The sequence below is a fragment of the Mobula hypostoma genome, chromosome 7 (genome assembly GCF_963921235.1).
Source record: "Mobula hypostoma chromosome 7, sMobHyp1.1, whole genome shotgun sequence".
Taxonomy (NCBI): domain Eukaryota; kingdom Metazoa; phylum Chordata; class Chondrichthyes; order Myliobatiformes; family Myliobatidae; genus Mobula; species Mobula hypostoma.
In genome coordinates, this window is record NC_086103.1 from 15,215,442 (window position 1) to 15,241,180 (window position 25,739).

Consider the following 25,739-nt stretch of genomic DNA (forward strand, 5'->3'; position numbering starts at 1 on the left):
ATATTTGCAAAATCATGTATTTTATGTCCTGCACTCTACAAGCTTCACAACATATGTCAGTGATAATAAAGATGACTCTTATTTTGGAATCGAGGCCCATCCGTGATCATATTAGACTACTAGACAGGTATATGGAGAAATTTAGGGTGGAGGGTTATATGGGAGGCAGGGTTTGAGGGTCAGCACAACATTGTGGGCCGAAGGGCAGGACTGGCAGCTTAATATTCCAGGGTTCCGATGTTTCAGATGTGATAGAGGCAGAGGAATGAAAGGTGGGGGGGGTAGCATTGCTTGTCAGGGAAAATGTTACAGCAGTGCTCAGGCAGGACAGATTAGAGGGCTTGTCTGAGTCCTTATGGGTGGAGCTGAGAAACAGGAAAAGTATGGCAACATTAGTGGGGTTGTATTATAGACCACCCAATAGTCAGCGAGAATTGGAGGAGCAAATCTGCACAGAGATAGCAGACAACTGCAGGAAACAAAGTTGTAGTGGTAGGGGATTTTAATTTTCCACATATTGATTGGGACTCCCATACTGTTAGGGGTCTAGGTGGGTTAGAGTTTGTAAAATGTGTTCAGGAAAGTTTTCTAGATCAATATTGTGACGAGAATACACATAGATTAAGATGTTAGCTATCCTGTGCTGGCACCAGTGGGATCAGCAGTTGGTCTGCCACCTGTCTTCAGGAGAAAGAGAGATAAGGAAAACAATGGAGCAGCATTTGGGGATGTTAATGAAGGGACGGGAGAGTTTAACGGAAGGAGAGCTGTCAAGATCGGCTCCCCCTTTGAACCCTGAACTGTTTGAAGTGATGGACAGGCGATACAAAAAAAGGAACAGGTTCGCTAAGGCAAGACGCACACGACACCCCGAGGTAACAAGACCCTGGAAGCGGCGCGTCTCCCACAAGTCGGTGGGAAGTTTTGGAGGGCTGGCCGCGGGACCAAGCCATAGACGCACAGGGTGGAATGGCACGATCGGCAGGAACCTGGTGTGTGTCCGCCCTTGCCTGGGTGCCAGGTTCACCACAGAGAAACGATCGTATCTGGAAACGGAGGGGTCACGGTCGGTGACCTCCAAAGACATCACAAAGGGCTCGCCCGAAAGCTGACTGCGAAGAATATCGAAGGTCTGTGTGGAAGCCGTTTGAATATTCATTCGTTTTGCTCTCTCTCTCCATCCCCCCACTGTCCATCTCCCACGGCAGTGATTACTGTGAACTGAACTGAACTCAATTGAACTGAACTTTGCGTCACTTTGAAACTGGTCATTTACCCCTAGACGACGATAGAGCTTGATTGATCCTGTTATCCTAATTCTGTGTACATGTGTGTTTATCATTGCTGAACTGTTGCATTTATTATCCTTTTGATTAGAGTACTGTGTTGCTTGTTTCTTTAATAAAACTTTCTTAGTTCTAGTAATCCAGACTCCAACTGAGTGATCCATTTCTGCTGGTTTGGCAACCCAGTTACGGGGTACGTAACAATACATAGAGGTACCAACTACAGGGGATGCAATATTAGATCTCCTATTAGGAAACGAGTTGGGACAAGTGACGGAAGTGTGCAGGGGAGCACTTTGGTTCCAGTGATCATAATACCATGGATAAAGATAGATCTGGTCCTAGGGTTGAGGTTCTAAACTGGAAGGCGGCCAAATGTGAAGAAATGAGAAAGGATCTAAAAAGCGTGGATTGGGGCAGGTTGTTCTCTGGCAAGGATGTGATCGGTAGGTGGGAAGCCTTCAAAGGAGAAATTTTGAGAGTGCAGAGCTTGTATGTTCCTGTCAGGATTAAAGGCAAAGTGAATAGGAATAAGGAACCTTGGTTCTCAAGGGATATGGCAACTCTGAGAAAGAAGAAGAGAGAGTTGTATGACATGTATAGGAAACAGGGAGTAAATAAGGTGCTTGAGGAGTATAAAAAGTGCAAGAAAATACTTTAGGAAATCAGGAGGGCTAAAAGAAGACATGAGGTTGCCTTGGCAGTCAAAGTGAAGAATAACCCAAAGAGCTTTTCCAGGTATATTAAGTGTAAAAGGATTGTAAGGGATAAAATTGGTCCTCTTGAAGATCAGAGTGGTCGGCTATGTGCAGAACCAAAAGAAATGGGGGAGATCTTAAATGGGTTTTTTGCGTCTGTATTTACTAAGGAAACTGGCATGAAGTCTATGGAATTAAGGGAAACAAGTAGTGAGATCATGGAAACTGTACAGATTGAAAAGGAGGAGGTGCTTGCTGTCTTAAGGCAAATTAAAATGGATAAATCCCCAGGACCTGACAGGGTATTCCCTCGGACCTTGAAGGAGACTAGTGTTGAAATTGCAGGAGCCCAGGCAGATATATTTAAAATGTCGGTGTCTACGGGTGAGATGCCGGAGGATTGGAGAATGGCTCATGTTGTTCCGTTGTTTAAAAAAGGATCGAAAAGTAATCCGGGAAATTATCGGCCGGTAAGTTTGACGTCGGTAGTGGGTAAATTATTGCAGGGAGTATTAAGAGACAAAATCTACAAGCATTTGGATAGAAAGGGACTTATTATGGAGAATCAACATGGCTTTGTGCATGGTAGGTCATGTTTGACCAATCCATTGGAGCTTTTCAAGGAGGTTACCAGGAAAGTGGATGAAGGGAAGGCAGTGGATATTGTCTACATGGACTTCAGTAAGGCCTTTGACAAGGTCCCGCATGGGAGGATAGTTAGGAAAATTCAGTCGCTAGGTATACATGGAGAGGTGGAAAACTGGATTAGACATTGACTCAGTGGAAGAAGCCAAAGAGTGGTAGTACAGAATTGCTTCTCTGAGTGGAGGCCTGTGACTAGTGGTGTGCCATAGGGATCAGTGCTGGGTCCATTATTTGTCATCTATATCAATGATCTGGATGATAATGTGGTAAATTGGATTAGCAAATTTGCTGATGATACAAAGATTGGAGGTGTAGTGGACAGTGAGGAAGGTTTTCAAAGCTTGCAGAGGGACTTGGACCAGCTGGAAAAATGGGCTGAAAAATGGCAGATGGAGTTTAATACAGACAAGTCTGAGGTATTGCACTTTGGAAGGACAAACCAAAGTAGAACATACAGGGTAAATGGTAAGGCACTGAGGAGTGCAGTAGAACAGAGGGATCTGGGAATACAGATACAAAATTCCCTAAAAGTGGCGTCACAGGTAGATAGGGTCGTAAAGAGAGCTTTTAGTACATTGGCCTTTATTAATCAAAGTATTGAGTATAAGAGTTGGAATGTTATGATGAGGTTGTATAAGGCATTGGTGAGGTCGAATCTGGAGTATTGTGTTCAGTTTTGGTCACCGAATTACAGGAAGGATATTAATAAGGTTGAAAGAGTGCAGAGAAGGTTTACAAGGATGTTGCCGGGACTTGAGAAACTCAGTTACAGAGAAAGATTGAATAGGTTAGGACTTTATTCCCTGCAGCATAGAAGAATGAGGGGAGATTTGATAGAGGTATATAAAATTATGATGGGTATAGACAGAGTGAATGCAAGCAGGCTTTTTCCACCGAGGCAAAGGGAGAAAAAAACCCAGAGGACATGGGTTAAGGGTGAGGGGAGAAAAGTTTAAAGGGAACATTAGGGGGGGCTTCTTCACACAGAGAGTGGTGGGAGTGTGGAATGAGCTGCCAGACGAGGTAGTAAATGAGGGTTCTTTTTTAACATTTAAGAATAAATTGGGCAGATACATGGATGGGAGGTGTATGGAGGGATACGGTCCGTGTGCAGGTCAGTGGGACTAGGCAGAAAATGGTTCGGCACAGCCAAGAAGGGCCAAAAGGCCTGTTTCTGTGCTGTAGTTTTTCTATGGTTTCTACTGTGCTGTACTATTCCACGTTCTATATTGAATGGCTGGGCAATCAAGGAGCTTGACAGGGTACTCCTGCCCCTATTTGGCGTTCAACCATCAGTGTGCACCGAGAACCTGGTTCTGTCACTGTTGGAACATCACTGTGTACCGAGAACCAGGCTGAGAATTTACCCCCTTTCTGTAGGAGTAACTCCTTCTAAATGATAATAACAGTTATTAATCCAAATGTTTTCTTACCACAACCATAATCCAACCCCAAAATGAGCTAAATTACAAACATTTGTAATTCAAAACCTTAGACTGATTATAGAAGAGTCAGCCAGAACAGTAAAGGTCCTTCAGCCCAAGATCAAACTAACACTTCCCTCTCACATAGCCCTCCATTTTTCTATCATCCTTGTGCTTAAGAGTCCCTTAAATGTTTCTAATGCATCTACCTCTACCACCACCCCTGGCAGAGCATGCCACACACCCACTACTGTATGTAAAAACCTACTTCTAACATCACCCCCTCCCCATACTTTTGTCCAACCACCTTAAAAATTATGCCCTTTGGTGCATTTCCACCCTGGGAAAAAGTTTCTAACTGTCCACTCAATCTAAGCCTATTACCATCTTGTACACCGCTATCAAATCACTTCCCATCCTTCTTCACTCCAGAGAGGAAAAGCCATAATTCACTTAGGCTATTATTCATGTCATTAATGTCAATTACGTCATTAAAATAAACACAGCTTTCAGATACAAGTAATGCAATTTCTTATTTTTTAGAATTTTGTAGAAGCCTCTGAGTTGGGGTGGGGGAGGGTATAAATTAGTGAATAGTGAAGACTACAACTTATAGAAGGACATTAACAAATGCAGGATATACAAGCAATTGACTAATGGAGTTCAAAGATGAATGAAAGGTAGCACAACTTAGTTGACGCACCTTGTCCTTGCTCAAGCTCGATTCATTGTCATGCAACCATTTACATATATACTGCCAAATGAAACAGTGTTCTCAGGACCAAGATGCACAACATGGTTCATTTAACTCTCACGTAAACACCTTAAGTAATATTATCACTAGTAAATTAGCAAATATTAAGGTGCATTTATGACACAAGTCATAATACCACTGGTAACACGCTGGAGGAACTCAGCAGGTCAGGCAGCATCCGTGGAAACGATCAGTCAACGTTTTGGGCCGCAACCCTTCATCAGGACTGTAGAGGGAAGGGGCAGAGGCCCTATAAAGAAGGTGGAGGGAGGGTGGGAAGGAGAAGGCTGGTAGGTGCCAGGTGAAAAACCAGTAAGGGGAAAGATAAAGGGGTGGGGGAGGGGATAGGCAGGAAAGGTGAAGAAGGAATAGGGGAAAACACAATGGGTAGGAGAAGGAGGCAGAAGCATCTGTAGAGTTTATAATACCACTGGTACTCCATGCGTGATCATGTGTTCCAAACAGACTACATTTACACACTCAAAACAGAAAATGCCTGAAATAGGAGGTACGGTCACATCTGTGGTGAAAACAAAATGTTAATATTTTAAGACAAAAACTTCTTCAGAACTGAGAAGAAAACAACAGAAGCTTGTCAAAGCTGTTGGGAGGATCGATGTCTTCAGGTGTCACCTGTATCAACTCGAGTCATTATATCCTCAAATAACTCTAGCCAATTTACCACAAAGGATTAACCTTTCATAACACAATGTTGACTTGGTTTGATTACAATGAGCTTCCTTTTTTTTCCATGATTATAGTTTTCAATATTGTACCAACAACAGGTGCTGCAGGATTATAATTACTGGCCTTTTCTATTAGAACAATGGAGTCACATTTGAGGGCTCTCAATCCACTGACACTCAACTGATGGTTATACCATCTTCTCAACTTCTTCAAGAAACCACAGTCTAGTCAAGTGCCAGAATAAAAAGGTGGGGGCGGGGGAAGGGAGGGGAAGGAGAATAGCTAGAAGGTGACATGAAGCCAAGTGGGTGGGAATGTAAATAGCTGGAGAAGAAGAAATTTGATAGGAGAGGATAGTGAACCTTAGGGGAAAGGGAAGGAGGAGGGGAACAAGGGGAAAGTGATAGGCAGGTGACAAGAGATAAGAGGGCAGAGTGGGAAATAGAAGGGAGGTGAAGATGGAAATATTTTCTTACCAGGAATCAATATTCATGCCATCAAGTTGGAGGGTAACCAGACAGACTATAAGGTCTTGCTCCTCCACCCATAAAAGAAAGTTTTACCATAAATAAGTTAATAAAATAAAATTCAAAATGCACGTCATAAACAAGAGAAAATCTGCAGATGCTGGAACTCCGAGCAACACACACAAAATGCTGGAAGAACTCAGCAGGCCAGGCAGCATCTATGGAAAAAAGTACAGTCGACATGTTGGCCAGAGCCCTTCAGCAAGACTAGAGAAAAAAAGCTGAGCTGTAGATTTGAAAGATGGGGGGGAAGGGAGAGAGAAACGCCAGGTGATAGGTGAAAAGGAGGGGGAGGGATGAAGCAAAGAGCTAGGAAGTTGATTAGTGAAAGAGACAGAAGGCCATGAAAGAAGGAAGAAAGGTGGGGGGCGGGAGCATCAGAAGGAGGTGACGGGCGGGCAAGAAGACAACATAAGAGAGGGACAAGGAGATGGGAAATGCTGAGGGGGGAAAGAAGGAGTGAAGGCATTACTGGAAGCTTGAGAAATCAATGTTCATGCCATCAGATTGGAGGCTACCCAAACAGAATACAAGATGTTGTTCCTCCAACTCAAGTGTGGCCTTATCCCAACAGTGAGGGAGGCCATAGATGGACATAACAGAATGGGAATGGGAAGTGGAATTAAAATGGGTGGCCACTGGGAGATCCCACTTGTTCTGGTGGACAGAGTGTAGATGCTCAGCAAAGCGGTCTCCCAATCTACGTCATGTCTCACCAATATACAACAGGCCACATCAGGAGCACCAAACACAATATATGACCCCCAACAGACTGACAGGTGAAGTGTCACCTCACCTGGAAGGATTGTTTCGAGCCCTGAATGGTAGTGAAGAAGGAGGTGTTGGGGCAGGTGAAGCATTGTTCCACATGCAAGGTTAAGTGCCAGGAGGGATTTCACTGGGGAGGGACGAATGGTTAAAGGAGTCACATAGGGAGCAATCACTGCAGAAAGAAGTGGGGGAGAGAGAAAGATGCGTTTGGTGGTGGGATCCAGTTGGAGGTGGTGGAAGTTTCGGAGAATTATGTGCTAGACACAGAGGCTGATGGGGTGGTAAATGAAACCTTATCCCTGGTAGGGTGGCAGGAGGACGGGTTAAGATTCCACATCACAACCCATATCTATGAATTCCATGTCACAACATTATCACTTTTAATTAACAAAGTTCCATCATGGGCTCTAGCATTGAGAAATTCTTCCAGTAAGATGGTGGCACACTCAGGCACAGTGGAATCTACAGGGTCAGTCAAAGATGTATTGTCTTTTTAAAATATTTTTTCGATCACAAGACCCTGCTGAACATTAAAACTTAAAGTACTGCAGGTCTACACCATCAACAAGTTGCTCGTTGGCCAAGAAACTGAAGGAGCTGGACTTGGTGTGGACTGTGATGCTGCCTGCGACACAGTGGTGTCAGCAGACGGTGTGTGAAGGAAATGTGCAGTCTAACATCTTAGCTGCTTCTCTTGTGCTCGCAAGGCCCTGTTTCATTTGGCTGTATGCAAGGGCATTCATGTATGGCTAAATGACAAATGAACTTGAAATTCAAAAGACAGTGCTTCAAGAAGGGGGAATCAATGATTAAGGACACCCATCAACCAGGACATGCCCTCTTCACATTACTACCGTTAGAGAGGTGGCACAGGAGCCTGAATATTTCAGGAACTGCTTCTTCCCATCCACCATCAAATTTCTGAATGGTCCACACCTCACTATTTTGTCCCTTTTTGCACTATTTTTGTTTATATATTCTTCTGTAATTTACAGCTATGTTTACGTATCGCACTGAACCACTGCTGCAAAACAAAAAAATTCACAATCTATGCCAATGATAACAAACCTGATTCTGAAGCTACCCAATCTCCTTTTGCTTGGAATCTTGAACAACTTGGAATACTGAGTTCCCAGTCCTGGTTAACCTTCAACCAAGGCTCTGTAATAACCATTAGACCATACTCAAATGTTACTAATTGCATCATCATCTCTTCTTCTCCTTTTTTTTTGAGTCCTGATGAAGGGTCTCAGCCTGAAACATCAACTGCTTGCTCTATTCCACAGATGCTGCCTGGCCTGCTGAGATCTTCCAGCATTTTGTGTGCACTTCTTTGGATTTCTAGCATCTTCAGATTCTCTTGTGTTTGTACAAATGCTACCTGCATTCAGTTAACACTCCTTAAGCTTTGCTCTTTGGCACCGTTCGCTATTTACTCTAGTTATATTTTTGTCCCTTCCTGTCACATTTTAATTTTCATTTCCACCCCTCTTTTCATTAAACTTTCCATCAAGATCCCTCTCCCCCTCCTGATTAGTTTAAAACCCTTTCTATATGGGCAAGCAGAATCAACACCATGCACTGCCAGTACACACCAACTCTGTGGTTGAGTAGTGCAAGACTCCCCATCCTCATTCCAAGTTGCTATAGGAACATCATTGAGAGTGTCCTGTCTGGCTGCATTACTGTGTGCTACAGAAACTGCGAGGCACTGGACCACAAGACCCTAAAAAACAAAACCACTTACGATCACCAGTGTCTCCCTCTACCCCATTTGTGACATTTACCAGCAGCGTTGCAGACGAAGGGCTCGAAGTATTGTTAAGGATCCCTACCACCAATCCCACAATCTCTTTGACCCAGTACCAACAGGAAGGTGGTACACGAGCATCAGAACGAGGACTGCCAGGACTGGCTTCTCCCCTCAGGCTGGGACACTAATGAGTACACTGCCACCTCCGAAGTCTTGTCACTAGGACAGTGAGCTGTTTACTGTACTGTTGTGCTGTGCACTACAGGCATTTTGAATATTTTAAGTTATTTGTGGTAATATTTTGTTTTATGTACTGTGTGTGGCATATGTATGTTTTGAGGATACACCATGATCCAGAGTTTCATTTGGTTATGTAGTCAGATAATAATAAACTTGAACTTGATTGACACCTAATCTAATCGCAGAAGTCATCCTGGGCAGTCCTGTGGATTTCTCGATGACCTACTCCACCCTTGTTCTGAAAGTTCAAAGATGGCTGATGATACTCAGCATGGGACCCAGATACAATAGAGGTGTTTAACAAATGGACTGGTACATGAGCATACAAGGAGTGGAGGGATAGGGATCTTTTGTAGGAAAGTAGGTTTCACTTTAATTTGGCATCATGTGCAGATGTCATGGGTCAAAGTCAACGCAAATTTATTCTCGAAGTTATGATACTCAAATTTGAGGGGGTTTTTGCAGGCATTTACAGGAAATAAAGAAATAGTAGAATCTATGGAAAGTACATAAACAAAGACTGACAAACAACTAATGTGCAAAAGACTAATTGTGCAGATTTTTAAAAAATGAATACTGAGAACATAAACCAGAAGACATACAAGTAGAATCAGGCCATTTGGCTCATCCAGTCCACTCTAACAATCCATCATGGCTGATTTATTATCCCTTTCAACCCCATTTTCTGCCTTCTCCCCATAACCTTTTATAGACTAATCAATAGCTTATCAACCTGTTTTTAAATAACCCAATGACTTGGCATCCACAGCTGTCTGTGGCAATGAATTCCACAGATTCACCACGCTCTATCCAAAGAAGTTCCTCATCTCTGTTCTAAATGAACATCCCTCTACTCTGAGGCTGTGCCCTCTCGTCCTAGACTTATCCACTATGAAAAACATCCTTCCCACATCCACTCTATCTAGGCCACTCAATATTCAATAGAGATTCAATGAGATTCCACCTCATTCTTCTAAACACCAGTGAGTACAGGCCCAGACCCATTAAATGCTCCTCGTATGTTAACCCTTTGGGTTCCAATAATTGTAGAGTCCTGAAAGTGAGGTTGTAGATTGTAGAATCAGTTCAGAATTGAGGTAATCTATGCTAGTTCAGGAGCCTGATGTTTGTAGGGTAATAACTATTCCTGAACCTGGTGGTGTGGGACCTCCTGCCTGATGGTAAGAACGAAAAGGGAGTACAGTCTGAAAGGTGGGGGGGGTCTTTCATCCGGGCCTTGCACTCTTCACACTACTACCATTGTGCAGGCCCTCTTGCTACCATGAAAAGTTCTGTTTTGACCTGTGAACAACAGGTATTGTGGGGTGTGGAAAGGGAAGAACACAAATACAAAAAGGAGAACAAATGGTCTAAGAGAGAGGAAGTGGATACAGAGGAGGGAAGGAGAGAAGAAAAAAAGTCAATCCAGAACACAGGAGCTTTTGTTGGAAATCTTGAGCAAAACATGCAAAATGCTGAAGAAACTGTGGAGGTCAGGCAGTATCTATGGAGAATAGACATAAGAAATAGGAGCAGGAGTAGGTCAACTGGCCTATCGAGCCTGCTCCGCCATTCATTAAGGTCATGGTTGATCTGGCCATGGACTCATCTCCACCTACCTGCCTTTTCCCCATAACCCTAATTCACCTACTATGCAAAAATCTATCCAACGTTGCCTTAAATATATTTACTGATGTAGTCTCCACTGCTTCTTTGGGCAGAGCATTCCAGAGATTCACCACACTTTGGGAAAAGCAGTTCCTTCTCATCTGCCCCAAACCTTGAGGCTATGCCCCTGAGTTCTGGTCTCACCTACTTGTGGAAACAACTTTCCTGCGTCTCTCTTAACTATCCCTTTCATAATTTTATATATTTCTATAAGATCTCCTCTCATTCTTCTGAATTCCAGCGAGTACAGTCCCAGGCGACTCAATCTCTCCTCATATTCTAACCCTCTGATCTTTGGAATCAATCTGGTGAATCTCCTCTGCACAGCCTCTAAAGCCAGTATACCCATCCTCATGTAAGGAAACCAGAACTGCACGCAGTACTCCAGGTGCAGCGTGACCAGTACCCTGTACAGTTACAGCACAACCTTCCTGCTCTTAAATTCAATCCCTCTAGCAATGAAGGCCAACATTCCCCTTGCCTTTTTAATAGCCTGCTGCACCTGCAAATCAACCTTTTGTGATTCATGCACAAGCACTCCCAAGTCCCTCTGCACAGCAGCGTGTTGCAGTTTTTTACCATTTAAATGATAATCTGCTCTTTCATTTTGCCTTCCAAAGTGGATGACCTTGCATTTACCAACATTGCACTCCATCTGCCAGACCCTTGCCCACTCACTTAACCTATCTATAGCTCTCTGCAGAATCTCTGTATCTTCTGCACAATTTGCTTTTCCACTCAATTTAGTAACATCAGTAAATTTAGATACACTACACTCGTTGCCCTCTTCCAGATCATCTATCTGAACAATTGTGGGCCCAGCACCAACCCCTGTGGCACACCGCTCACCACTGACTGCCAACCAGAGTAACACCCATATATCCTAACTCTCTGCTTTCTATTAGTTAACCAATCCCCTATCCATTCTAATACATCAACCCCAACTTTATGCATCCTTATCTTATGGATTTCTTTTACGTGGCATCTTATCGAATGCCTTCTGGAAATCCAAGTAAAGAACGTCCATCTGCTCCCCTCTATCCACTGTGCTCGTTATATCCTCAAAGAATTCTAATAAGTTTGTCAAACAGGACCTGGCTTTGCTGAATCCATGCTGCAACTGCCTGATGGATCCATTTCTTTCCAGATGCCTTGCTATTTCTTCTTTAATGATAGCTTCAAGCATTTTCCCAACTAACTGGCCTATAGTTACCCCCCTTTTGCCTACATTCTTTTCTGAACAGTGGCATGACATTCGCCGTCTTCCAATCTGCTAGGACCTGCCCAGAGTCCAGAGAATTTTGGTATATCATCACCAAAGGCTCTACTATAACTTGTCATTTCTTTCAGTACTCTGGGATGCATTCCATCAGAACCAGGGGACTTACCTTTCTTCAGGCCCACAAGTTTGCTCAGCACTACCTCTTTAGTGTTAGCTATTGTATCAAGGTCCTCACCTCCCATTGCATGCATAATCTCTCTCCTTGGCATGTTAGATGTGTCCTCCACCGTGAAGATGACACAAAATAGTCATTCAAAGCCTCAGCCATTTCCTCATTACCCAATATCAATTCCCCCTTCTCGTCCACCAAGGGACCTACATTCACTTTAGCCACCCTTTTCCGTTTTATATAATTATAAAAACTTTTACTATCCATTTTTATATTTTGTGCTAGTTTATTTTCATAATCTAGCTTTTCTTTCTTTATTGCTCGCTTAGTGGTACTTTGTTGTATTTTAAAGGTTTCCCAATCTTCCAGTTTCTCATTACTCATGGTGACTTTATATGCCCGAGGTTTTACTTTGATGCCTTCTTTTATTTCCTTAGTTATCCGAGGCTGGGTCTCCACACCCTTACTGTGCTTGCTTTTAACTGGAATATACTTTGTTGCGCATAGTGAAAAATCTCTTGGAAAGTCTTCCACTATTCCTCAACTGTCCCACTATATAGACTACACTAGCCAAATCCGCCCTCATTCTATTGTAGACTCCATTGTTTAGGCATAATACACCGGTTTTAGATTGAACTATTTCATCTTCCATTTGTATGAGAAATTCAATCATAACTGTGATCACTCTTTCCAAGATGATCCCTAGCTATAAGATCACTAATTTTACCTGTCTCATTGCACAGAACCAGAGCTGCATTTCAGGCCGAAACCCTTCATCAGGACTCTGTCACTCTAGACACTGACAGTAAGCTAGCGTCAGTGTGTGGATGAGCCCACCCTTGACAACTGCCAACCCATATGTGCACATATTCACATCCACCTTGTCCATTGCCATTTGGGCAACACCTTGTTCTGTCAAGCCTGTGGAGCTACTGATGTACAACAGCTACTCAATGTTAAAGAAGCACAGCTTTCAGCTGCTCTGAAATAGCTTAATTTACTATTACTACCTTTTCAGGGCCAGGGCCAATGAACTTAACCTGTTCTTTAACAGATTTGACATTGTGGCCCCTGCTCGTCCCCCGCATGAGCCATCTGTTGTCGGCCCCCAACCAACACATATTCCACTCTCCCCTCTTACCCCTCCTCACAGTCCCCCACCCTGCTCTTATGACTATACCCCTTCCCCACACGAATCCACCACGATGGGCTTCACAGCTGAACAGGTGAGAAGACAGCTGAAACGTCTCAACCCAAGCAAGGCTGCAGGACCGGATGGTGTCAGTACCAGGGTGCTCAAAGCCTGTGCCCCTCAGTTATGTGGAGTACTTCGGCATGCATTCAACCTGAGCCTGAGGCTCCAGAGCATTCCTGTACTGTGGAAGACGCCGCACCCCAGCGGCCTCAATGACTACAGACCGGTGGCATTGACCTCCCACATCATGAAGACCCTGGAGAGACTTGTTCTGGAGCTGCTCCAGCCGATGGTCAGGCCACACTTAGATCCCCTCCAGTTCGTCTACCAGCCCCGACTAGGAGTTGAGGATGCCATCGTCTACCTGCTGAACCGTGTCTACGCCCACCTGGACAAGCCAGCGAGCACTGTGAGGGTCATGTTTCTTGACTTCTCCAGTACATTCAACACCATCCGCCCTGCTCTGCTGGGGGAGAAGCTGACAGCGATGCAGGTGGATGCTTCCCTGGTATCATGGATTCTTGATTACCTGACAGGCAGACCACAGTACGTGTGCTTGCAACACTGTGTGTCTGACAGAGTGATCAGCAGCACTGGGGCTCCACAGAGGACTGTCTTGTCTCCCTTTCTCTTCACCATTTACACCTCGGACTTCAACTACTGCACAGAGTCTTGTCATCTTCAGAAGTTTTCTGATGACTCTGCCATAGCTGGATGCATCAGCAAGGGAGGTGAGGCTGAGTACAGGGCTACGGTAGGAAACTCTGTCATATGGTGTGAGCAGAATTATCTGCAGCTTAATGTGAAAAAGACTAAGGAGCTGGTGGTAGACCCGAGGAGAGCTAAGGTACCGGTGACCCCTGTTTCCATCCAGGGGGTCAGTGTGGACATGGTGGAGGATTACAAATACCTGGGGATACGAATTGACAATAAACTGGACCGGTCAAAGAACACTGAGGCTGTCTACAAGAAGGGTCAGAGCCGTCTCTATTTCCTGAGGAGACTGAGGTCCTTTAACATCTGCCGGACGATGCTGAGGATGTTCTACGAGTCTGTGGTGGCCAGTGCTATCATGTTTGCTGTTGTGTGCTGGGGCAGCAGGCTGAGGGTGGCAGACACCAACAGAATCAACAAACTCATTCGTAAGGCCAGTGACGTTGTGGGGATGGAACTGGGCTCTCTCACGGTGGTGTCTGAAAAGAGGATGCTGTCTAAGTTGCATGTCATCTTGGTCAATGTCTCCCATCCACTACATAATGTACTGGTTGGGCACAGGAGTACGTTCAGCCAGAGGCTCATTCCACCGAGATGCAACACAGAGCGTCAGAGGAAGTCATTCCTGCCTGTGGCCATCAAACTTTACAACTCCTCCCTTGGAGGGTCAGACACCCTGAGCCAATAGGCTGGTCCTGGACTTATTTCATAATTTACTGGCATAATTTACATACTACTATTTAACTATTTATGGTTCTATTACTATTTATTATTTATGGTGCAACTGTAACGAAAACCAATTTCCCCCAGGATCAATAAAGTATGACTATGACTATTCTAGAGAGGTTCCTAATCTTGTTGGTAATGCAACAAGGTTAGCAATAAGAAGCATCATGTAATAAAAGTCATATATCAAGTGGACAGCCAGAGACTGTCTCTCAGAGTGGAAATGTCTAATACAAGGTGGCATCATTAACATTTTAAGGTGACTGGAGGAAAAGTATAGGGGGGATGTGAGAGGAACTTTTTTTTAAATTTACACAGAGGGTGTGTAGAAAGCCCTGCCAAGGGTGCTGGTAGAGACAGATACATTAGGGACATTTAAGAGTCTCAGGCAGGCACATGGATGACAGAAAAATGGAGGGCTAAATTAGACTGATCTTGAAGTAGATTTTTTTTCCTCCATATGATCATGTATAGCAAACAAATTAACAAATTTCACAACATATGCTGGCAATATTAAACCCAATTCTGATTCTGAAAAGGTTGGCACAACATTGTGGTTTGAAGATCCTGGACTGTGCTGTACTATTCTATATTCCACAATGTTCACATAGATGGAAATATGTTGTATATTTATAGAACAAAGTTCCCCTTGCTTCCAATCATTGTTGCGCCACGACCCTAATCACCACCTCTGCATAGCAATACTATGACCACCACATATCACAATGGAACTCTTTTTTTTTTGCTCAGTTCTTTTCTTGTGAGATCTTTGTCTCTAATGCTACGTGCCTGTGACGCTGCTGCAAGTTTTTCCATTGCATCTGTGTAAACAAGCAGATGTGCAGATGAAAATAAATGCAACTTTGATTTTCATCCAAGTCCTACAAATGACCAAGATAGAGTGGGACATGGAGAGGATATTTCCTATACTGAGGGAGTCTAGGACCAGTGGGCACAGCCTCAGAATACAAGGACGTCCATTTAGAACAGATAAGGTTCTTTAGCCAAAGGCTGATGAATCTGTGTAATTCGTTGCCACAGATGGTTGTGGAGGCCAAGTCATTGGGTATAAGTCATTTTACCTAGGGTGATAGGTTTTTGATTAGTCAGGGGGTCAAAGGTTATGTAGAGAAGCCAGGACAACAGAGTTGAGAGGAACAATAAATCAGAGCAGACTGGATGAACCAAATGGCCTAATACTGCTCCTGCCTTATAGTCTACAGACAAAAGAATTTACCTCAATAAAAGAAAATTAATGCTTTTGGTACATTGGCCTTTATTAATCAAAGTATTGAGTATAAGAGCTGGAATGTTATGATGAGGTTCTATAAGGCATTGGTGAAGCCAAATCTGGAGTATTGTGTTCAGTTTTGGTCACCAAATTACAGGAAGGATATAAATGAGGTTGAAAGAGTACAGAGAAGGTTTACAAGGATGTTGCCGGGACTTGAGAAACTCAGTTACAGAGAAAGGTTGAATAGGTTAGGACTTTATTCCCTGCAGCATAGAAGAATGAGGGGAGATTTGATAGAGGTATATAAAATTATGATGGGTATAGATCGAGTGAATGCAAGCAGGGTTTTTCCACTGAGGCAAGGGGAGAAAAAAACTAGAGGACATGGGTTAAGGATAAGGGGGGAAAAGTTTAAAGAGGACATTGGGGGGGCTTCTTCACACAGAGAGTGGTGGGAGTGTGGAATGAGCTGCCAGACGAGGTGGTAAATGCGGGTTCTTTTTTAACATTTAAGAATAAATTGGAGAGATATATGGATGGGAGGTGTATGGAGGGATATGGTCCGTGTTCAGGTCAGTGGGACTTGGCAGAAAATGGTTCGGCACAGCCAAGAAGGGCCAAAAGGCCTGTTTCTGTGCTGTAGCTTTTCTATGGTTTCTATGGTTTCTCATGCATTTTAAAAAGATGCAGTGAAGCTATAATGAATGTGTACACAGATACAATGTATATCCCACCAATCTGTTATAAGCAAAACATGCTGATAGTTCCCTGGATAAAACCGGAAACAATGTAGGTATCCAGACTCAAACCTTTCTATTTTAATTTAAAATTCTGCTGGCACATATTGGATAACATCACCAGTATCTTCCTCCTTCAACACCCCCTCATCTCCCTGTATGCTGTGAAAATTAAGATAGTGCAGATGCTGCAAATCTGAAATCTCAGGGTTGAATATGGTGACGAATGTACCTCAAAAATAAATTTACTTTGAACTTTGATTAAAACATAAAATGCTGGGATACTCGCCATGTCAGACAGCATTTGCTAAAGTTAAAATTAAACAGATTAACAGAGGGAGTGAGTAAACTAAAAGGTCAGTAATTAGGTGTTGAAATACTTGATCTTTTCTCCCCCTTTGGTTCTCTCTGCCTCTCCACCTTTCCCTGCAAGTTAAAAATTCACTTTTAAATCCAGCATGTTTGAGAAATCTAAAACGGCAGTGAAACTTGCAGGCTGCCTCCAGCAAATCCTTGGGTGTGTTAGTTGCTAACGCAAACTACACATTTCACTGAGCATGTGATAAATGAATCTGAATGTGATATTGCTATTTCTGCAGGAATGATGCCTGACCCCAGGATTTCCATCTTTTCCAGCTGCCATTTCGTAAAACTATCTAGAAATGTAATCAACACACATAAAAGTTGCTGGTGAACGCAGCAGGCCAGGCAGCATCTCTAGGAAGAGGTGCAGTCGACGTTTCGGGCCGAGACCCTTTGTCAGGACTAACTGAAGGAAGAGCTAGTAAGAGATTTGAAAATGGGAGAGGGAGGGGGAGATCCAAAATGATAGGAGAAGACAGGAGGGGGAGGGTAGCAGACACAAACAGAATCAACAAACTCATTCGTAAGGCCAGTGATGTTGTGGGGATGGAACTGGACTCTCTGACGGTGGTGTCTGAAAAGAGGATGCTGTCCAAGTTGCATGCCATCTTGGACAATGTCTCCCATCCACTACATAATGTACTGGGTGGGCACAGGAGTACATTCAGCCAGAGACTCATTCCACCGAGATGCAACACAGAGTGTCATAGGAAGTCATTCCTGCCTGTGGCCATCAAACTTTACAGCTCCTCCCTTGGAGGGTCAGACACCCTGAGCCAATAGGCTAGTCCTGAACTTATTTCCTGGCATAATTTACATATTATTATTTAATTATTTGTGGTTTTATATGGCTATATTTATACTCTGTTCTGGTTGGTGCAACTGTAACGAAACCAAATCTCCCTCGGGATCAATAAAGTATGACTATGACTATGGATGGAGCCAAGAGCTGGACAGTTGACTGGCAAAAGGGATATGAGAGGATCATGGGACAGGAGGCCTAGGGAGAAAGAAAGGGGGAGGGGGGGAACCCAGAAGATGGGCAAGGGGTATAGTGAGAGGGGAAGAGGGAGAAAAAGGAGAGAGAGAGAAAGAATATATATGTATAAATAATGAACGGGGTATGAGGGAGAGGTGGGGCATTAACAGAAGTTTGAGAAGTTTGTTCATGCCATCAGGTTGGAGGCTACCCAGACGGAATATAAGGTGTTGTTCCTCCAACCTGAGTGTGGCTTCATCTTGACAGTAGAGGCCGTGGATAGACATATCAGAATGGGAATGGGACGTGGAATTAAAAAGTGTGGCCACTGGGAGATCCTGCTTTCTCTGGCAGACAGAGCGTAATCGGTGTGTTACTGCCACATATACCAAGATACAGTGAAAAGCTTATACAACATGTTAGAGAGCAGACATTAACCAAAAGTGTACCAATCTAATGGAGAAACAGGCCAATAAGCTGGGCAAATTCTGTACCATCAAAGACATTTTGAAAAGGCAGCATCCATCATTAAGGACCCCCATCCCCCTCTTCTCATTGCAACCATGAGCGAGGAGGTACAGGAAGGAGCCTGAAGAACCACACACAATCTTTTAGGAACAGCATCTTCCCTTCTGCCATCAGATTTCTGAATGGACAATGAACTCCAGAACACTACCTTTTTCCTCTCTCCTTCTACACTACTTATTTAAATACACACGCTTCTTGTTGTTATTTATGGTTTTTTATTATGCATTGCACTGTACTGCTGCCACAAAACAATAAATTTCAGACATACCAGTGATTAAACGATTCTGAACAATTCACACAGATCATGCAGATTATATTAAAAATTGCTTCATTTGCAAATACACCAATTTTAAAAACAAAATAAATAAAACTAATTGGGACAGTTCAACGGGTCGAGCAACATCTAGCGGGTGGTGGGAGGGAGGGAGAGGGAGCAGAAGGGTTCTTAAGAATTGCCAACGGTACGGTTTTGAGATCCTGCATCAACTTTTTTAAAAAAGCAGGTTGGGGAATAGTTTTGGACCGCTAACCTTTCAGCAACACAACATTTTGACACAACTTTTGAAGAGTTTTGAAGCGATCTTACCTAGTGTTTATTACTCTTGAGATCTTTATCTTATTGTGTGCTTTTGGCGCTGCATCGTATCCAGAGTAACAATTATTTGGTTCTCCTTTAAATTTGTGCACTGGAAATAACATTAAGCTATCTTGAATTTTGAACGTTAACGTTATTTATCCTCCCGGGAGTTTCTAGTACTTTCTATTTACAAGTTATACAACTCTTGTCGCGGTACAAAGTGAAAGAGATAGCATACTGCACACAGCAGACCCATGCGGGCCTCCTAAACAGAAAACACACACACACACACACACGAATCTCACAGGCAACCACCCCGCGACAAAAGACATCTCCGAACGGTCAAGGCATCACCACTTGGAGCGGGTCACTTCAAAACCCTCCGGAAAATCACCGAGGAAAGCAATTACACTACACGAAGAGCCATCTCTACCGATTGCAACCCTTTCCCCACCCCTCCCCCCATAAGCAAGGGACGGGTCCACACGGTAAAGACCAATTGCTACTCTTTTCCCCATAGGCAACCATAAGACATAGGAGCGGATTAGTCCATTCGGCCCATCGAGTCTGCTCTACCATTCCATCACGGTTGATTTATTATCCCTCTCAACTCCATTCTTCTCCCCGTATCCTTTGATACCCCGAATAATCAAGAATCTATCAACCTCCGCTTTTAATATACCCAATGCCTTGGTCTCCGCACACTTCTGTGGCAATGAATTCCACAGATTCAGGTAAAGCGACGGAATTAGTGAACACATTTGGCGAGCGAATAAAACATAAACTTGGTGTGTTTATTCCGATGATGAGGTATCCGTGTTCAAACACACTGTCGGCGAAGTTAACACTAAACACAAAGAGCTGCTGAGAAATCCAGAGCAACATACGCAAAATGCCGGAGAAACTCAGCAGGTCGGGCAGTAGCTATGGAAGTGAATACACAGTCGATGTTTCGGGGTGAGCCATAGATGCTGCCTGACCTACTGAGTTCCTGCAGCATTTTGTGTGTTGCTCAAGTTACTACGAAAACCAGCATTTTGTGTGTTGCTCAAGTTACTACGAAAACCAGTTTTGGGAACTCTGCAATTCGCTCCTCTCCATCCGCCGAGACACAGCACAGACAGTAACATGGCTACGGGGGGGGGGGGGGAGAGCCCAAAGAACACAGAGCCTGGCGCTGGCAATATACACGCTCCGTCTCGCTGTTACCGCCGGCTGAGAGTATCCCGGGATCCCGCAGCCCAGGCAAGCAGGGATAAACCCAGCCTGGCAGAGCCCAGGGAGATCGGCAGGGAATGAGTGACGAGGAGGGGCAAGACAGGGTATCGGCGGGAGGATCTGCCCGGTCAGACCGAGGGGAGATGGACAGCGAGGTGGTACTGGGTCAGGGAGAAGGTAGGTAATGACAGAGATAGATGATGAGCACAGGGGTGGTGCCCCCAGCCAGCAGGTGATGAGAGGGATGGGGAGCCGGTAATGGGTCACGGAGGGGTAGATGATGGGGAGACGGGAGGGGTAGATGATGGGGAGACGGGAGGGGTAGATGATGGGGAGACGGGAGGGGTAGATGATGGGGAGAGCGGAGGGGTAGATGATGGGGAGAGCGGAGGGGTAGATGATGGGGAGAGCGGAGGGGTAGATGATGGGGAGAGCGGAGGGGTAGATGATGGGGAGACGGGAGGGGTAGATGATGGGGAGACGGGAGGGGTAGATGATGGGGAGACGGGAGGGGTAGATGATGGGGAGAGGGGAGAGGAGGGGAATATGATGGGAGAGGGATGGAGAGAGGGGAGGGGTAGATGATGGGAGAGGGATGGGGAGAGGGGAGGGGTAGATGATGGGAGAGGGATGGGGAGAGGGGAGGGGTAGATGATGGGAGAGGGATGGGGAGAGGGGAGGGGTAGATGATGGGAGAGGGATGGGGAGAGGGGACGGGTAGATGATGGGAAGAGGGGTAGGATAGGTGATAGGAGCGGGGTGGATGCCCCCAGCCAGCCAGGCAAGCGGGCGGGCCCTCGTTGACTCCCATCTCCCCTCAGAGGGTCTCTCACCTTTCTGAGCGGAGAACGCCGCGTACCAGCTCACCGAAACCACGCTGCACAAGACCACAGCCGTCAGAACAGTCCCATTTCGGAGCCTCATCTCACCGGGCAGACATTATTATGATGGTTTATTATTGTATATATTCTCTAGCATGCGCCTTCCAGCCTCTCACTGGGACCGCGCCAGCCACTCCGCCTCATATGTACTACATCTTCACGCGGATGCCTCCTACGCTGGCCGGCGGCGGCGGCAGCGCATCGGCCTGATGACGCATGCGTCACCCTGTCACACTGCGGAAGAATATCCAACCCAGATAGGTAAGTGGGCTGGTCTTTAATTTTGCGGTTGGTGGTCGTTCGGTCGGTCGAAATATATTTTTTATTGCTGAAGACCCATGAAAAGATATCGGGATTAAAACATAATATTTAGAAACTGTATATGTTGTGAGTTAAGTAGATGATTGAAAATAATTGCATATCACATCTTCTTAATGATTATGCTGTTAATGTTGAATGGCCATTGTCCCAAGAGTATCCATGGCAACCAAAGCTGGTGGCTGGAAGTTTGGCCAAACGAAAGGACTTGCATTTATTTTTGTAAAAACCCTCAATTTTTTACCTCTTCAGATTTAATATATGTTTACTCATATATAAATAGGCCTAATACTTGCTGGGATGTATTTGTAGAAATTAAAACAGATAAGTTGGTATCTCTACAGTGTCTTTCAGGGAAAAAAAATAGAGTGCGAGGTGATTCATCCGTAGCTGTCGCCTAACTTGCCCATATACCGGATTCCCTTGGGACTGCATTGAAAGCCGGTAGTACTCATCATTGAACCATGAACTATGGACCATTCTTTAATAATATGTTCGCTGGTACCCCAGATCTGAATCTGCTCCACAATACCATTATGGTTGATTGATTTCCCCTTTCAACCCTATTCTTCTGCCTTCTTGAAGCCCTTACTTATCAAGAAACAATCAAACTTCACTTTCCCAATGGCATGACGTCCACATCCATCTGTGGCAATGATTTACACAGAGCGGAAATCCCTCCTCATCTCTCTTCTAAAAGAATATCCTTCTATTCTGAGGCTGTGCCTTCTGGTCCTAGAGTTCCCCACTTTAAGAGATATCCTGTCCACATCCACTCTATGTAGGCCTTTCAATATTCAATAGATTTCAATAAGATTCCTATCCCCCCCCCACCCCTGCCCATTCTTCTCAATTCCATGAGCCATCAAAAGCTTCTCATACATTAACCCATCCATTCCTGGGGTCATTCTGGTGAACCTCCTCTAGACCTTCTCGAATGTCACCACATCCTTTCTTAGATACGGAATCCAAAACTGCTGGCGATACCCCTTGTGGTCTGACCTATACCTTATAAAAGCCTCTACATTACATCCTTGCTTTTATATTCTAGACCTCTGGAAATTAATGCTAGCATTGCATTTGCCTTCCTTTATCACTGACTCAACCTGTAAGTTAATCTTTAATGAATCCTGCAGAGGACTCAAAAGTCCCTTTGCACCTGCAATTTCTGAATTTGCTCCCCATTTAGAAAATAGTTTATCCCTTTATTCTTTCTACCAGAATGATTGTTGCAGGAAAGCAGCATCCATCATCAGAGACCTCCACCACCCAGGTCATACTCCCTTCTCACAGCTGCCATCAGGAAGAAGGTACAGGAGCCTCAGGATTCACACCTCCAGGTTCGGGAAGAGTTATTACCCCTCAACCATCAGGCTCTTGAACCAAACTTCTTTCAACTTCACTTGCCCCATCACTGAACTGTTCCAACACCTATGGACTCACTTTCAAGGACTTTTCATCTCATTTTCTTTATTTATTTACTGCTTATTTATTTGTTGTCTTTTGCACACTGGTTGAATGCCCAGTTGGTATGGTCTTTCGTTTATTCTATTATGGTTATTATTCTATTATAGAGTTATTGAATACGCCAGCAAGAAAATGAATTTCAGGGTTGTATATGGTAACATACTGTGTATGTATTTTGGTAATAAATTTACTTTGAAGTTTGAACAAGAATGGTCCTGGAAATGAAAGGATTAACCTATGAGGTGTGTTTGATGGCCCTGGGGCCTGTACTCACTGGAGTTTAGAAGAATGAGGGGCAATCTCATTGAAACCCATTGAATATTGAAAGGCAAGATAAAGTGGATGTTTCCTGTAGTGGGTGGAAAATGGGATTGATAAAGATAATAAATCAACCATGATGGAATGGTGAAGCTGTCCACTGCACGGACACAGTTCAATGCCAAAATCACAAAGTTGGTATCTCAGTTGCCGAGCACCTGCAATAGAAAAATTTAGTAACAATCATACGGAAAGTGTGAGACTTCACCACATATTCAAGGGAACTCTTCTGCACATACTCGAAAAGTTTGTTTTGTCCACTCTACTAGAAGAGAACTTATCAATATATTAATCATTAACCAACAAACCCACACATTATAAATGTATAAAATCTCATGTCTTAATCTTTTTAAAACTACTATATTGGAGATTTTTAAAGAAGTTAAGTTTCAATTTTGAATCTTTTCTGTATTTTGTCTCTGTCTTACCCTCATCCTCCATCCATTCACATTTCTTTGTTCACTTTATATAATTTAAGGATTATCTTTATCAAAGCATACAGTGAAATGCTTTGCTTGTGTCAATAACCAACACAATCTAAGGAAGCACTGGGGGCATCTGAAAGTGTATGGGTGCCAACATAGCATGCCCACAACATACCAAACCTAACCCGTACATCTTTGGAATGTGAGAAGAAACCGGAACACCAGTAGGAAACCCACGTGGTTATGGGGAAAATGAACAAACTCCTTACAGACGCTGGTGGGTATTGAACCCAGATCACTGGTGCTGTAATAGCATTATATTAACCATTATACTACCATGTATTGAACTTCCAGTGCCTGGTTACACAAACAATTTGAAAAAAGAAGATAAGCTTTAATTTCTGCAAACAACAGGAATTCTGCAGATGCTGGAATTTCAAGCAACACACATAAAAGTTGCTGGTGAACGCAGCAGGCCAAGCAGCATCTGTAGGAAGAGGTGCAGTCGACGTTTCAGGCCGAGACCCTTCGTCAGGACTAACTGAAGGAAGAGTGTGTAAGGGATACGAAAGTTGGAGGGGGAGGGGGAGATTCAAAATGATAGGAGAAAACAGGAGGGGGAGGGATAGAGCCAAGAGCTGGACGGGTGATAGGCAAAAGGGGATACGAGAGGATCATGGGACAGGAGGTCCGGGAAGAAAAACAAGTGGGGGGGGACCCAGAGGATGGGCAAGAGGTATATTCAGAGGGACAGAGGGAGAAAAAGGAGAGTGAGAGAAAGAATGTGTGCATAAAAATGAGTAACAGATGGGGTACGAGGGGGAGGTGGGGCCTTAGCGGAAGTTAGAGAAGTCGATGTTCATGCCATCAGGTTGGAGGCTACCCAGACGGAATATAAGGTGTTGTTCCTCCAACCTGAGTGTGGCTTCATCTTTACAGTAGAGGAGGCCGTGGATAGACATGTCAGAATGGGAATGGGATGTGGAATTAAAACGTGTGGCCACTGGGAGATCCTGCTTTCTCTGGCGGACAGAGCGTAGATGTTCAGCAAAGCGGTCTCCCAGTCTGCGTCGGGTCTCGCCAATATATAAAAGGCCACATCGGGAGCACCGGACGCAGTATATCACCCCAGTCGACTCACAGGTGAAGTGTTGCCTCACCTGGAAGGACTGTTTGGGGCCCTGAATGGTGGTAAGGGAGGAAGTGTAAGGGCATGTGTAGCACTTGTTCCGCTTACACGGATAAGTGCCAGGAGGGAGATCAGTGGGGAGGGATGGGGGGGACGAATGGACAAGGGAGTTGTGTAGGGAGCGATTCCTGCGGAATGCAGAGAGAGGCGGGGAGGGAAAGATGTGCTTAGTGGTGGGATTCCGTTGGAGGTGGCGGAAGTTACGGAGAATAATATGTTGGACCCGGAGGCTGGTAGGGTGGTAAGTGAGGACCAGGGGAACCCTATTCCTAGTGGGGTGGCGGGAGGATGGAGTGAGAGCAGATGTACGTGAAATGGGGGAGGTGCGTTTAAGAGCAGAGTTGATAGTGGAGGAAGGGAAGCCCCTTTCTTTAAAAAGGGAAGACATGTCCCTCATCCTAGAATGAAAAGCCTCATCCTGAGAGCAGATGCGGCGGAGACGGAGGAATTGCGAGAAGGGGATGGCGTTTTTGCAAGAGACGGTGAGAAGAGGAATAGTCCAGATAGCTGTGATGTCAGTAGGCTTATAGTAGACATCAGTGGATAAGCTGTCTCCAGAGACAGAGACAGAAAGATCTAGAAAGGGGAGGGAGGTGTCGGAAATGGACCAGGTAAACTTGAGGGCAGGGTGAAAGTTGGAGGCAAAGTTAATAAAGTCAACGAGTTCTGCATGCGTGCAGGAAACTCGTTGACTTTATTAACTTCGCCTCCAACTTTACTCGTTGACTTTATTAACTTTGCCTCCAACTTTGCTGCTTCCTGCACACATGCAGAACTCGTTGACTTTATTAACTTTGCCTCCAACTTTCACCCTGCCCTCAAGTTTACCTGGTCCATTTCCGACACCTCCCTCCCCTTTCTAGATCTTTCTGTCTCTGTCTCTGGAGACAGCTTATCCACTGATGTCTACTATAAGCCTACTGACTCTCACAGCTATCTGGACTATTCCACTTCTCACCCTGTCTCTTGCAAAAACGCCATCCCCTTCTCGCAATTCCTCCATCTCCGCCGCATCTGCTCTCAGGA

At 44.5% G+C, this 25,739-nt stretch overlaps 1 protein-coding gene across 1 annotated transcript in view; it reads right to left on the minus strand.

Moving 5' to 3' along the window:
* Positions 1–21,243, minus strand: part of mgat4b (alpha-1,3-mannosyl-glycoprotein 4-beta-N-acetylglucosaminyltransferase B) — a 340,217-nt gene extending 318,974 nt beyond the window's left edge. The window contains exon 1 of the mRNA XM_063053065.1: positions 20,949–21,243. Within this exon, the coding sequence (XP_062909135.1) occupies positions 20,949–21,039 (91 nt within the window). The 5' untranslated portion in view covers positions 21,040–21,243. The remainder of the gene's footprint in view (positions 1–20,948) is intronic.
* Positions 21,244–25,739: the final 4,496 nt, after the last annotated feature.